This window comes from Denticeps clupeoides, chromosome 13 (assembly GCF_900700375.1).
Source record: "Denticeps clupeoides chromosome 13, fDenClu1.1, whole genome shotgun sequence".
Classification (NCBI taxonomy): domain Eukaryota; kingdom Metazoa; phylum Chordata; class Actinopteri; order Clupeiformes; family Denticipitidae; genus Denticeps; species Denticeps clupeoides.
In genome coordinates, this window is record NC_041719.1 from 11,586,182 (window position 1) to 11,598,382 (window position 12,201).

At 39.7% G+C, this 12,201-nt stretch overlaps 1 protein-coding gene across 5 annotated transcripts in view; it reads left to right on the forward strand.

The window, feature by feature from the left end:
• The window catches only part of ddr2a (discoidin domain receptor tyrosine kinase 2a), a 28,135-nt gene extending 16,577 nt beyond the window's left edge, over positions 1 to 11,558 (forward strand). For 2 of the 5 annotated variants that reach the window (XM_029000260.1, XM_029000259.1), the window contains 15 exons: positions 2,183 to 2,285; positions 2,594 to 2,825; positions 3,622 to 3,769; positions 4,480 to 4,582; positions 5,373 to 5,559; positions 5,927 to 6,167; positions 6,868 to 6,921; positions 7,081 to 7,217; positions 7,558 to 7,771; positions 8,065 to 8,294; positions 8,418 to 8,545; positions 8,684 to 8,881; positions 9,176 to 9,410; positions 9,628 to 9,777; positions 9,866 to 11,558. In XM_029000260.1, the coding sequence (XP_028856093.1) occupies positions 2,183 to 2,285; positions 2,594 to 2,825; positions 3,622 to 3,769; positions 4,480 to 4,582; positions 5,373 to 5,559; positions 5,927 to 6,167; positions 6,868 to 6,921; positions 7,081 to 7,217; positions 7,558 to 7,771; positions 8,065 to 8,294; positions 8,418 to 8,545; positions 8,684 to 8,881; positions 9,176 to 9,410; positions 9,628 to 9,777; positions 9,866 to 9,997 (2,492 nt within the window). In that variant the 3' untranslated portion in view covers positions 9,998 to 11,558. The remainder of the gene's footprint in view (positions 1 to 2,182; positions 2,286 to 2,593; positions 2,826 to 3,621; positions 3,770 to 4,479; positions 4,583 to 5,372; positions 5,560 to 5,926; positions 6,168 to 6,867; positions 6,922 to 7,080; positions 7,218 to 7,557; positions 7,772 to 8,064; positions 8,295 to 8,417; positions 8,546 to 8,683; positions 8,882 to 9,175; positions 9,411 to 9,627; positions 9,778 to 9,865) is intronic. The other 3 variants (XM_029000262.1, XM_029000261.1, XM_029000263.1) reach the window with 3 other exon arrangements.
• The last annotated feature ends 643 nt before the right edge of the window (positions 11,559 to 12,201 follow it).

Sequence of the window (12,201 nt, forward strand, 5' to 3'; positions counted from 1 at the left end):
GCATTGAGGATTTCATGCATCCCTAATAGTTTATATTCTACTTTATGTCATTTAAAGTCAAATTTTCCCAAGGCTAAATCAGGCTTGGCTCATGGGGCATGTTCACACAAACTAAAATGCATGAATAAATGAACACGCAGGTTTTGACTAAGTTTGGCCAAGGTCCCGAAATGCCTATAGTGGAGATTGAAGAGTATTACGAATGTAGAGAAATCAGAGAAGGGAAAAGGAGAAAAGGAGGAGGTACATACAACCTGTGATTGTACTGACAGGAATGGGATTAAATACAGAATGCAGAAGGATGGTATTCATTTATTTCTGCAATTCAGAAGACCTAATTCATGTGACATTAACATTTAACAACTAAATAACATTTAATTTTAACATTTAATTTAAATTAAAAAAATATGTCAAATTTGACATATCAATATAATAGTATAGTTTTACTTTTAAAGGTCTGATGCAATAATGATGCAATAATGACACAACAGTCCATGCAACTGAAGGCCATCTGTGTTTTTATTTCATGTTTATACAGGAAGTGTGTCACTGACAGGCCGGGGGTGTAGTTTGAAGAAAATGAACTTCTATCTGTTAAAAAAAAGTTATCTGTTGCATTCCGCCTGTCTCCAAGTCTCATAAAAGTCATGGACCAATAATTCCACACCAGTGCAATGTGCAGTTTCAGAATGTAATTAATCACCGAACAGACATGAGGTAATTACGCATGACAGACATGAGGCAGACTGAATCTGATTGTGTTCACAAATGGACCCCCTTCATAAAACACTTCCCTCCTCATGGCATGGCGGACCACACAAGAGCTAAGTGTGAGATTTAGCCCCACCAGCATGAAGAGAGAGAGTGCTGCAGGCCCGGTCACAGAGCTGTTTGTGCTGGCCGGCAAGCACAGTGGTTTCCCCAGCTTCACTTCATCAGGACAACCACACCGCAAGAAAGGGAGAAAAAGGGGCTGGGCCCAGTGCAGCCAGGCCAGGCTGACCAAACCCAGAGCTTCCCACTCTGCCTGAGCCGACCCTCTATCGCACAGGCCGTACCATGCCGCCTCGCATTTCACACGCTGATGGCTCCAGCAGAAATTTGCGCCATTTCAGAAAGAATACTTATTAAAAACTTTACTGCCCATCAAGATTTTATTGTGCATGATTTTAGTGTACAGTCACATGAGCTCATCTGTGATAAATTCTGTTTAATGACTAAAATTGATACATAGCTCGTAACAGTTTTCCATGGTGTTTCATGCCATTTTAAAGCCAAGTTTCATTGTTGACAGGCAATGAAGAAATGAATCCAGAAGAATAAATATATACATATATTAGTCTGACAACAGACAGAATTCAGGGCGCAATTCAATTGTGCCATAATAAAATGCAGCTTAGATGCAGTTAAATTTAACAATTTGCTGGCTGAACTCAGTGTTATTATGAATGAAACCTTATCTTTACATTTTCAGGGTAGTGTGACCATGTGCCAGATTTCATGTTGGCCCAAATTCCACAAAAGGGTTCAATTCTGAGATTGTCAAGCATCGGAGATATTTGTTGAGTTGAGGCTGAATAAACAGCATTCAGCATTCATCATCATGCGTTATGCTGGCAAAGCATAACCTGTGTAGACAAAAAACTATCAATGCTAATTAATGTACTGTATAACGGAGATTTGATTCCTTTTTAATAAATTTAGTAAATTATGAATGAATATTTTTAAATGTTAATCATTTTGAAATTTTGTAATCTGGAAGTGTTTACCTTATATAGCAATACTAAACATTACCCGTTTCAATAAATGAATTGACATCATTATAATTCATCAATTTAATGATGATAAATATAATAACAGCCACCACAAGGTCAGACTTCAGGCCTCATTTTACTGTAAGGCCCTACAGTTATAAACCCCTGCTAAATCAAATAATTAACTTTCAAGAGCCTGTAGTATCAGACATTTTTCTCCTGCAATCCGCCTTCCTTCCTTCCTGTATACAAAATCATCCTGGTTTTGAATACAATAAAGATGTAGATAAAATTGTAATCATGAATCTTTAAATAAGTAACTGTATTTTAATTACACATTGTTTTCCAGTAACTGTAACTGATTACAATTAAATGATGGAGTTATTTTAATAAAATAGACCTCCATTAAGAGGATATCTGTGTTGTAGGTGTGTGCCGGTTTCCCCTAGGAATGTCTGGAGGGCAGATCCAGGATGAAGACATTTCAGCCTCAAGTCAGTGGTCTGACTCCACAGCAGCAAAATACGGCAGGTATGCTCACTTTGGCGGAGTGTATCTAAGTCTATGCATGTGTGTGTGAGTGTGTGTGTGTGTGTGCAGTGAACCACAATACAGGTATCTTTCTCACTTCTTGAGAAAAAACACATCTATGGAGAACAGCAGAACTTGGATGGGCTCCAGTCTTTCACTAATGGTAAAAAAATGTTTCCCCATACGACACTGCTGTGTTTTCACTGCAGCTGAGCTTTTCCCTCCTCCCAACTCTGCCCAAAATGAACTCCTTAAAGCCATGCCCTCAAATGTTTGTTTCTTCTTTACTTCTCTCACTCTTTTTAAAGACTTGACTTTGAGGACGGTGACGGCGCTTGGTGCCCAGTGATCACCGATGAACCCGACAGTCTGAAGGAGTTCCTGCAGATCGACCTGCGCTCCCTGCACTTCATCACTTTGGTGGGCACACAGGGGCGGCATGCAGGGGGCATCGGCAACGAGTTTGCCCAGATGTACAAGATCACGTACAGCCGCGACGGAAGCCGCTGGGTCCCCTGGAAAAACCGGCAAGGCAAAGAGGTCAGACTTTAGGGCATTAACTCTCCAGGGTGCATTCATTCACAGTACAACAAGTCTATTTACAAGTTTATTTAAAGGCGTGGTTCTGCAGGTGGTGACCACAGACCACTTCTCAGTTCCTATGCTTTCTGGCTGATGTTTGCTGTCAGCATAGTGAGTTGCACCACAGACTGTCCATGAGTTAGCTGATGCTTTAGTCCAGGTCTGAGACAAGATCCCTCAGGAGACCATCTGCTACCTCATGACCAGGTGTTGTAGGGAGGTCATACAGGCACATGGAGGTCACACACACCACTGAGCCTCATTTTGACTTGTTTTAAGGACAATACATTGGCAGTTGTGGCCTAGCAGTTAAGGAAGAGGCCCTGTAATCAGAAGGTTGCCTGTTCAAATCCCGTGCCACTAAGGTGCCACTAAGGTGCCACAGAGCAAAGCACCTTCCCCACACACTGCTCCCCGGCCGCCTGTCATGGCTGCCCACTGCTCACCAAGGGTGATGATTAAAAGCAGAGGACACATTTCATTGTGTCACTGTGTGCTGTGCTGCAGTGTTTCACAATCACAAGAACTTCAATTTCATTACATCAAAGTTGGATCAGCCTGTAGAGTGTTTTTCCGCTTTAATTTTGACTCCAATTCCAGACCTCCATGGGTTGTTAAATGTGATTCCCATCAATAACTTTTGTGTGATTTTGAGCAGTGTATTTTATATATATACCTTATATATATTTTTTTTTTTGATAGAGAGAGAAGGACAAATTCCTTTGAGACTGACAGGTCTGTGATTGTGTTGCAGGTCATCGAGGGCAACAGGAATGCTTATGACATTGTGCTGAAGGACCTGGAGCCACCCATTGTCGCTCGATTTGTGCGTTTCATGCCTGTGATCGACCACTCCATGAACGTTTGCATGAGGGTGGAGCTTTACGGCTGTGAATGGCTGGGTATGCCTACGCTTTCAACATTCAATATGCAAGGCCGTTTTATTGTCATCCCAGTAATAAACGAGGCCATGGAAACCACATTCTGTGGCGCCAATGGAGCAACAATTTTACAACATAAGACAACACAGATGCAGATAAGACATGACAGTACAAAAAAAGACTAGGCAGTACGACAAACTAATACAAGTAGGGCAACTACAGACCACAACACAACACAAGCTAAATAAAAATTAAAGAGCAAGTATTTTCGAGACTACAGACTTTGTAAAACTGAAATTGTCCTGTCAATGATGTTTTGTGGAGCTCCACACCCACCATCATCCAAGTCTGGATCTCTAGATAACTTCTGCAACCTTGAACATGAGTGCTAACCTTTAATCCCTTATATTTCAATTAGAAAAGCTCCAGATTTGACTCATCCCTCTCATCACTGTGATACTATATCACTGCACATTTATTGTGGCCTATGGTGAATTAGCCCTTTTATCAAGTGTTATTGCCAGTTATCCTCAGAGCAGATAAGGTGCTGTCACTTAAATTCATTTCCTGGCTTATTATTATCAGTGCTGCTGATGCTTTCACTTGAAAATGAACAAATACGTCACAGTTATTTGAAAGGTGCAATGTGGGACTGCACTCCAGTATGGGATTAATGCTGTTTCTTTTTGAAAATGACCCTGGTTTATGTATATAAACCCTCTGTTCCACAGATGGACTGGTTTCCTACAATGCTCCAGCAGGTCAGCTGATGATTCTTCATGATATGCCAGTTTACCTAAACGACTCAGTATATGATGGAGCAATGGCCTACAGGTACCCCTACTGTTGTCCTACAAATGGATCAAATTAATATATGACTGGAGAAGCGTTTTTCTGGTTGGGGTTCCATCCATGGTGCACAGGATACACCCATCGGCTGATGAGTGGAAAAATGATCTAAATCAGACACAGCTGAACTCATATGGGAGATTTATCTGCACCATCATGAAAAACAACAACTGAAGTATTGTATTTTGAATAATTACCATAACAGCAGTTGTGCCAATCTACACTGAAAATTAACTTGAGTCAACTTACTATTTCTAATAATAATCATAATCAAATATAATAATAATAATAATTATATATTGGCAAAGGTATCAAAAAACAAGGAAAAGGATGTTTTGCTGTTGCTAGGTCACCGTGATATTTTTAGGCTATGACAAGTCCCCACTGAGGTCACTGTGGTTTTAAGGGACTCACAGGAGGGCTTGACTCATGTCTTTCTTAACCAGAGTCCTCCATGATATAGTGATTGTGTATCACATTTGTGTGTGTGTGTGTGTGTGTGTGTGAGAGAGAGAGAGAGAGAGAGAGAGACTGTCTGTTATTACAAAAGTGGATATGAGTATTTCCTTTTCCTGACACAGAGGTACAAAATGTCAGAATTTAAAGTTGCCGTATTCCTGTTCAATACTGCCATCTAGTGATATGTTTCCATTTGTTTTAGTATGTACTGCATCTAAATTACATTTTGTAATAAGAATGTTTAATAAATGTATAATAATATTTGAACTGACTACTGACATGACAGAGAACATACATGTTAAACTCTCTCTCTAAGTGTGATGACAGAGGGTCTCGGGCAGCTGACAGATGGAATGAGTGGACTGGATGACTTCACCCAGAGTCACGTCTACAACGTGTGGCCTGGGTATGACTACGTGGGCTGGACCAATGAAAGCTTCCCCAGTGGCTTTGTAGAGATCATGTTTGAGTTTGACCGAACACGAAACTTCACTACTATGAAGGTAATAATGGTGCTTATACCAAAATCATTAGTATTGGTGTCAGTCTTCCTAGCATAGCCTTCAGTCTGTTTAGGGAACACAACACTGCCTCAGATCAATAACATATTAATTAGAAAAAAACCATGAACTCAAAAAGTTTTGAGAATGTTATTTATGACTTTTTTTAAACCCTATTTATCATGATATACAAACGTATTTGTATTCATTTGTGGCATATAATGCAAACTTTGAAATTATTTGTTCTATAATATTCTTTATTGACTAGATGAGAGGTCTTAGAATATGGGAAAAATTACTTTCTTTTTTAAATGACTTGGAGCTAGGACATATACATTATCAGTTTTATTAATTATCTTTTCATGCTCAGGTACACTGTAACAACATGTTCTCCAAGTGGGTGAAAACATTCCAGAAGGTGGTATGCTACTTCCGCTCAGAATCAGACTGGGAGACCACACCCATATCATTCAGTCCCGTGGTGGATGACGTGAACCCCAGCGCCCGGTTTGTCACTGTGTCCCTCCACAACCACATGGCGAGTGCCATCAAGTGCCAGTACCACTTTGCTGATGTGTGGATGATGTTCAGCGAGATAACCTTCCAATCAGGTTAGGTCACAGAGTGGAGTCAGTGTTACATAAGCAATGCTAAACAATTTCTAAGTTGATAAATACATACCAAATATATCATAGGACTCACCTGATCATATTTAGCTACAGTAAAATAACTTCTTGGATTTGACACATTCCTTCAGACTAGACCTGGTTTATTTGAATTATAGGCCTCCTCGCCTTTCAGTTCCTTAAAACAAAATGTCATACTTAATTGTGGCTTTGCAATGGCCATTGTCCTTACACCTTTTCATCAGAACATTTGAGCTCTGTTTGGGGTTAGTGTCCATTTGTAAGACCCAAATGCAACTAACCTTTAACTCCCTAGGAGATGTCTTGAGATTGTGCTTCCACACATTCAAGCACTGCCACAAAGTATTGGTTCATCAATGGGCTCTGCATCCAAGTCTCTCACCTTTTCTCCATAACAACAGTTAATAGCCAAACAATTGAATAATAAACCATTACACCAGATCTTCACAGGTTTGAAGTTGTTGATCAGGGGTAGAAGGTTGAATTGAAATCAGATGTGTTCAGTTGATATGCTGCCAGCTGAATCGTTGGATCACAATTGGCCAAAACTATATGTAATCTGTTTAGAAGTTAAAAATGTGTATGTAAACTTCCAATTTCAACTGCAACTGAAAGAAAGCATGAATTTATGGCAATAAGATAACCTAACATAATTGTGTTTCAGACACTGCAATGTACAACACGACTCTGGCTCCTTCCAAGGGCCCAACCCGAACTGGTTAGCCTCCCTCATTTAATTGAAATCAAAATTGCAATTACGAAAGTACAACTTCACAACTACAACATAGCATGGGCATTCATGTATTTTGTACAGAAGATAGTTAGTATGGATTCATTTGTCGCTCACAAAGATGTGGTCAATATCCCCTCCTTACAGGGGATAACCCCACCCACAAAGTAGATGACAGCAACACAAGGATTCTCATTGGCTGCCTGGTGGCAATCATCTTTATTCTGGTGGCTATTATTATCATCATACTGTGGAGACAAGTCTGGCAAAAGCTGTTGGAAAAGGTGAGATATACTATATTCATTACTTAAATGCACTGTAATAGCTAAGCTGTTGCTGAGATGCTTGAAGGTTTGGGACATCTATTGGTCACAGAATCAATTATATCAAATTCTTTAAACTATTAACCTGACTAAATAGATTATTTATTGGCAATTCAACAAATATGTTTTTAAAAAGTGCATTCTGTGCTGTATAAAATCATTGATGATGCATGCTAGAGGGTGAAAAAGAGATGGGTGGATAGTAAGTGTGAATCTAGAAATACAGTATTGTGCCTGTTGGTGAGTTGTGCTTGAACTGTATGTGGTCATATGTTCCTTCACATAGCATCCTCTATTTTAGGCTTCTCGGAGGATGCTGGACGATGAACTAACTGCTAGTCTGTCAATACAGAGTGAGACCTTCACCTATAACAACAACAACCATTCCTCAGCAACCAGCGAGCAGGAGTCTAACTCCACCTATGAACGTATATTTCCTCTGGGGCCTGATTATCAGGAGCCTTCACGTCTCATTCGGAAGCTTCCCGAGTTTACAAAAGCTAGTGATGAGGCTGGTGAGTCAACAGGCAAACATATTCAGATCCTCACAGCATGGACATACCTCATACTAGAACAGTTAGGTGGCCTCTGGAATACAAAATTACAGCTACCCTACAAATATTACACTAATTACATAATAATAAATTGCATTTCATGGCCATGTTCTTGGACATAAATTTAGCTCAGATGCACACATGCTGTGTTATTCTAAAAACATAGAAAATATGAGGGAATATAAATTTCACAGACACTGCTGACAACTGAGGCATTTTTCTCTTGCACAGTACATTCATATTTCTTTTCACAGGGACATCGTCCAGTTCAGCATCAAACACCTCCCCAGCCAGTGCTCAAGATGGAGTCCCACACTACGCTGAAGCTGATATTGTCAACCTGCAGGGAGTGACCGGGGGCAACACGTACGCTGTGCCAGCTTTAACCATGGACCTGCTGTCAGGGAAAGATGTAGCAGTAGAGGAATTCCCCCGCCAGCTGCTCACCTTCAAAGAGAAACTGGGAGAAGGGCAGTTTGGGGAGGTCAGTGGTCAATTATTAACTCTTATTGGAAGGTACAACTTGAAGGAACCAACTTTACCTGAGCCATTGCCTGTTAAGTCTGAAGTCTTTCTGCATGTTCAAAACCAGTGTAAACTGTTGCAGGTGCATTTATGTGAGGCTGAAGGCATGCAGGACTTCATGGATGAAGATTTCATTTCTGACATCAGTGAAAACCAGCCTATGCTGGTTGCTGTCAAGATGCTCAGAGCAGATGCCAATAAAAATGCCAGGTAAGATCTTTTAATTGGAGTAGTTGCTTTGTTTCACTGAAAATGGAACCAATTATGTCAGTGAACAGTCATGCGCTACACTTGGTCAAGAACGGCAGTAAATATACGTGCGGGCATTTGGCATCTTCTTCTCAACAGAAGTGACTTCCTGAAGGAGATAAAGATTATGTCTCGGTTGAAAGACCCCAACATAATTCGTCTGCTGGCGGTGTGCATCTGCAGTGACCCTCTGTGCATGATCACAGAGTACATGGAGAATGGTGACCTCAACCAGTTCCTGTCTCGTCATGAGCCAGAGGGCCAGATTGCCCTTCTCAGCAATGCTCCCACTGTTAGGTAAGCATCCCTGCATTCAACACTTCATTTACATAAATACATTTAATTGATTTCAGCATTTCGACACATACAGCTCTTAATAAAAACAAACTGGAAAGACTAAAATCATTATGGTTGCTGTTTTAGTATTTAGTATTTTAGTATTGTATTTTTTCGCTGTTGTCTCGTATATGTCAGTTGTGCAGAAATGCTTGGACATACTATAACCTCTGAGATGACCTTTTTTTAAACATAACCCTTCATGGTCATTAATTCAAGCAATGTTTGACTGGTCTGTGCCCTGAATTTCACCAGTTGCAGAAACCTCCACTACATAGCCACCCAGATTGCCTCAGGTATGAAGTATCTTTCCTCACTCAACTTTGTCCACCGAGATCTTGCTACACGCAATTGCCTCGTCGGAAAGAAATTCACCATTAAGATCGCCGACTTCGGGATGAGTCGGAATCTGTATAGTGGAGATTACTACCGCATCCAGGGCAGAGCCGTATTGCCCATCCGCTGGATGTCATGGGAGAGCATCTTGCTGGTAAGAATTTTAGCTCTGTTGGGCTATAGGACTGGTATTGGGAACAATTCTCCCTCAGAATCTCTTAATTTCCCTCCCATCAACTCTATGCCGGATTTTTGTTCATTTTTGGCAATTAGTTATAGCTTTTTAGTAATGTGAGAGAGGCTGTGCTTTAATTGGTACTATTTATGTTGATTTTGATAAACCTGTTCACGCATGCCTGTACCTTAAAAAGGGAAAGTTCACCACGGCCAGTGATGTATGGGCGTATGGTGTGACTCTGTGGGAAACACTGACCTTCTGCAAAGAGCAGCCGTACTCCCAGCTCTCTGATGAGCAAGTAATTGAGAATACTGGAGAGTTCTTCAGAGACCAGAAGCGGCAGGTATGAGAGAACCTTCTGTCAGCTCTTAATTGTTGAATCTCTTAATTGTTGATGTATTAGAATTATTAAGTTGCCTTTGTCTCTGTAGATCTACCTTCCTCAGCCTCCAATATGCCCAGACTCGGTCTACAAGTTGATGTTGAGCTGCTGGCACAGAAATGCTAAGGAGCGTCCCTCATTTCAGGAGATCCATCGCATCCTTCTAGAGTGCCAGGTTTAAGTCTGCCATATGTGGCAGATCCACAGACACTTTTCCTGCCCACATGACTCCAAACACACCAACACAGCCTTTTTTACTCTAATGGAATGTTTGTCGAGATAAGTGAACATGCAATTCCATGCAAATACTTATGGTTTCATCGATCAACATTCAACTAAACAAAGACAAATGTAGCATTGAGGCACTTTTTAACCAAGCGTGTTTAATAAATTAATTTTTGTATCATTTTTTTTATAAGAATGTGCTCTATATGTTTCATTTCATCAAAATACCAAACCGTCTGACAACTGGGAAACTGAAAATCCCCGAAGACATGACTGTAGCAATAATTGTGCCAGTTTGGGCAACTTTAAAATAGATCCCTACGAAACAAGTTTGAACAGTTTATTTTAACTACCTACAACATGTACCATATGAATATTTATACTTGTAATTTTAAAAAGAACGAATTTTACATATGTTCAATAGTCATTTTATTGATTCTCAACTTTATGGTTTTGCATGAAATTAAATAAATGTTTAAAAGTGTTTAAAACTTTGCAATTGTAATAATATTATTTTGGTGTGTGTGAGTTGTTGTTGTTGACTTTCATTTAATTGTGTAATGTAATCATTAAAAATTGTATTGTTTTATGGAGACTTAGCACCACTTACCACGTTCAAATTGTTCATTGCCGTTATTCCTATAGATTAGGTTTTTATAGACTATCTTAAAATGGAATCTATACCAGACAGTGGATCATGTTCTGATTTATGATACATGTGCTAATCTTAATTAGTTTGAGTTTTCAACATTTTGTAAGGTGTAGCATGTCCCGATACATGCATACATAAATAATATAAATACACATTAAGGAGATCAGAATAAGCTTTTTACCAGAATTCTTCTTCTGAAAGCGGATCTGACTGCCAGTGCTTGTCAGATCATAACTGGATTTTAAGATGCACTATGAGGGTTTAATGTATGTTGTGATGTGTGACTGGGATGTGAATTGTACTGTACACCAGTGATGAAAAAAAGGTCAGTAGGTTAATAATGTGCCTTTACACAGCTATTTACACAAGGATTGTGTGATGTTACATACTTTACTGTTTGCTGTTTATCTCAGCAACAATTTTGCAAGTACATTTTTGGCTGTTGTTATGATATATTTCAGCCAAAGAAAATGTCAATGACGAGAGATCACATGTAGTTTGTGACAGACCAAAAAGGAAAGGTCCTGTCAAACATGTAAAATAGGTATGAAACATTCCATTTGATTTTATTTCAATTGCATCAATTCCGTTATTTTAATGTTTTACTTTTTTTTGTATTGTTGTGTATATATGATAGACATTTTGTGCAAACCCATGAAATTATTTTTCAGATTTTCATCAGAAAACTTTTAATTGTCTCTTAGTAGCATTATAATGTATAGCCTTAGTAATAACAAAACAGTGATTAGTATTATAACATGATTGTCGCAGTGCCTTGTATTAATTCATTTTTATTTCAGATGCATAGATTGGACTAATGTGGACTACGTATTTTTCATGATCAAAAATAAAAAGAATAACTCAATTGCCTTTTTGTTCAGTTACAGGTCTGTCACATTTAGTTAGAGGGAATTTGCATTTGCTATCGAGTTAGAAATTGGTATGAAAACTGAAACTAATCTGCTTGTTAGTGCTTGTTTCATATTAAAGGATATATTTTCTTTTTAGTAGGTTATTATTCCATAGATTCCATCCATCCTTTAGCACAGCTTCTCTATGCGAGCAACAGCAGGAAATCTAAGTGAACATGGGAACAACATGCAACATGCATCTAGAGAACACAATCAGAGAACTTTGAGCTCATCGCTCCAACACGGCACTATGACCTCACCTGAGAACGCATGCGCAAAACTTCACCTTGTCCAGGAAGGACGTTTTTGTGCAAAATTCTAACCTTATGCGTTCCAAGTGTTGTTTTATACGGGAATTTGTTCATCTCGTTGTGTTTTCTATACAACTCTACGTCATTCTCCAACCTCACCACATTTTTTTCAGTATCAATGAAAGAGCCCCCCACACCACCACCACCTCTCTCTCGCTCTCTCTCTCTCGCTCTCTCTCTGGCCGCCATGTGGCGTGGTCGAGATACGTAGCGGCGATCTGCTGACCGAAATCGAAGCCTATTGGTCGAAGCCGCTGTGGCATCCAATCACAGCATGAGGGCGGAG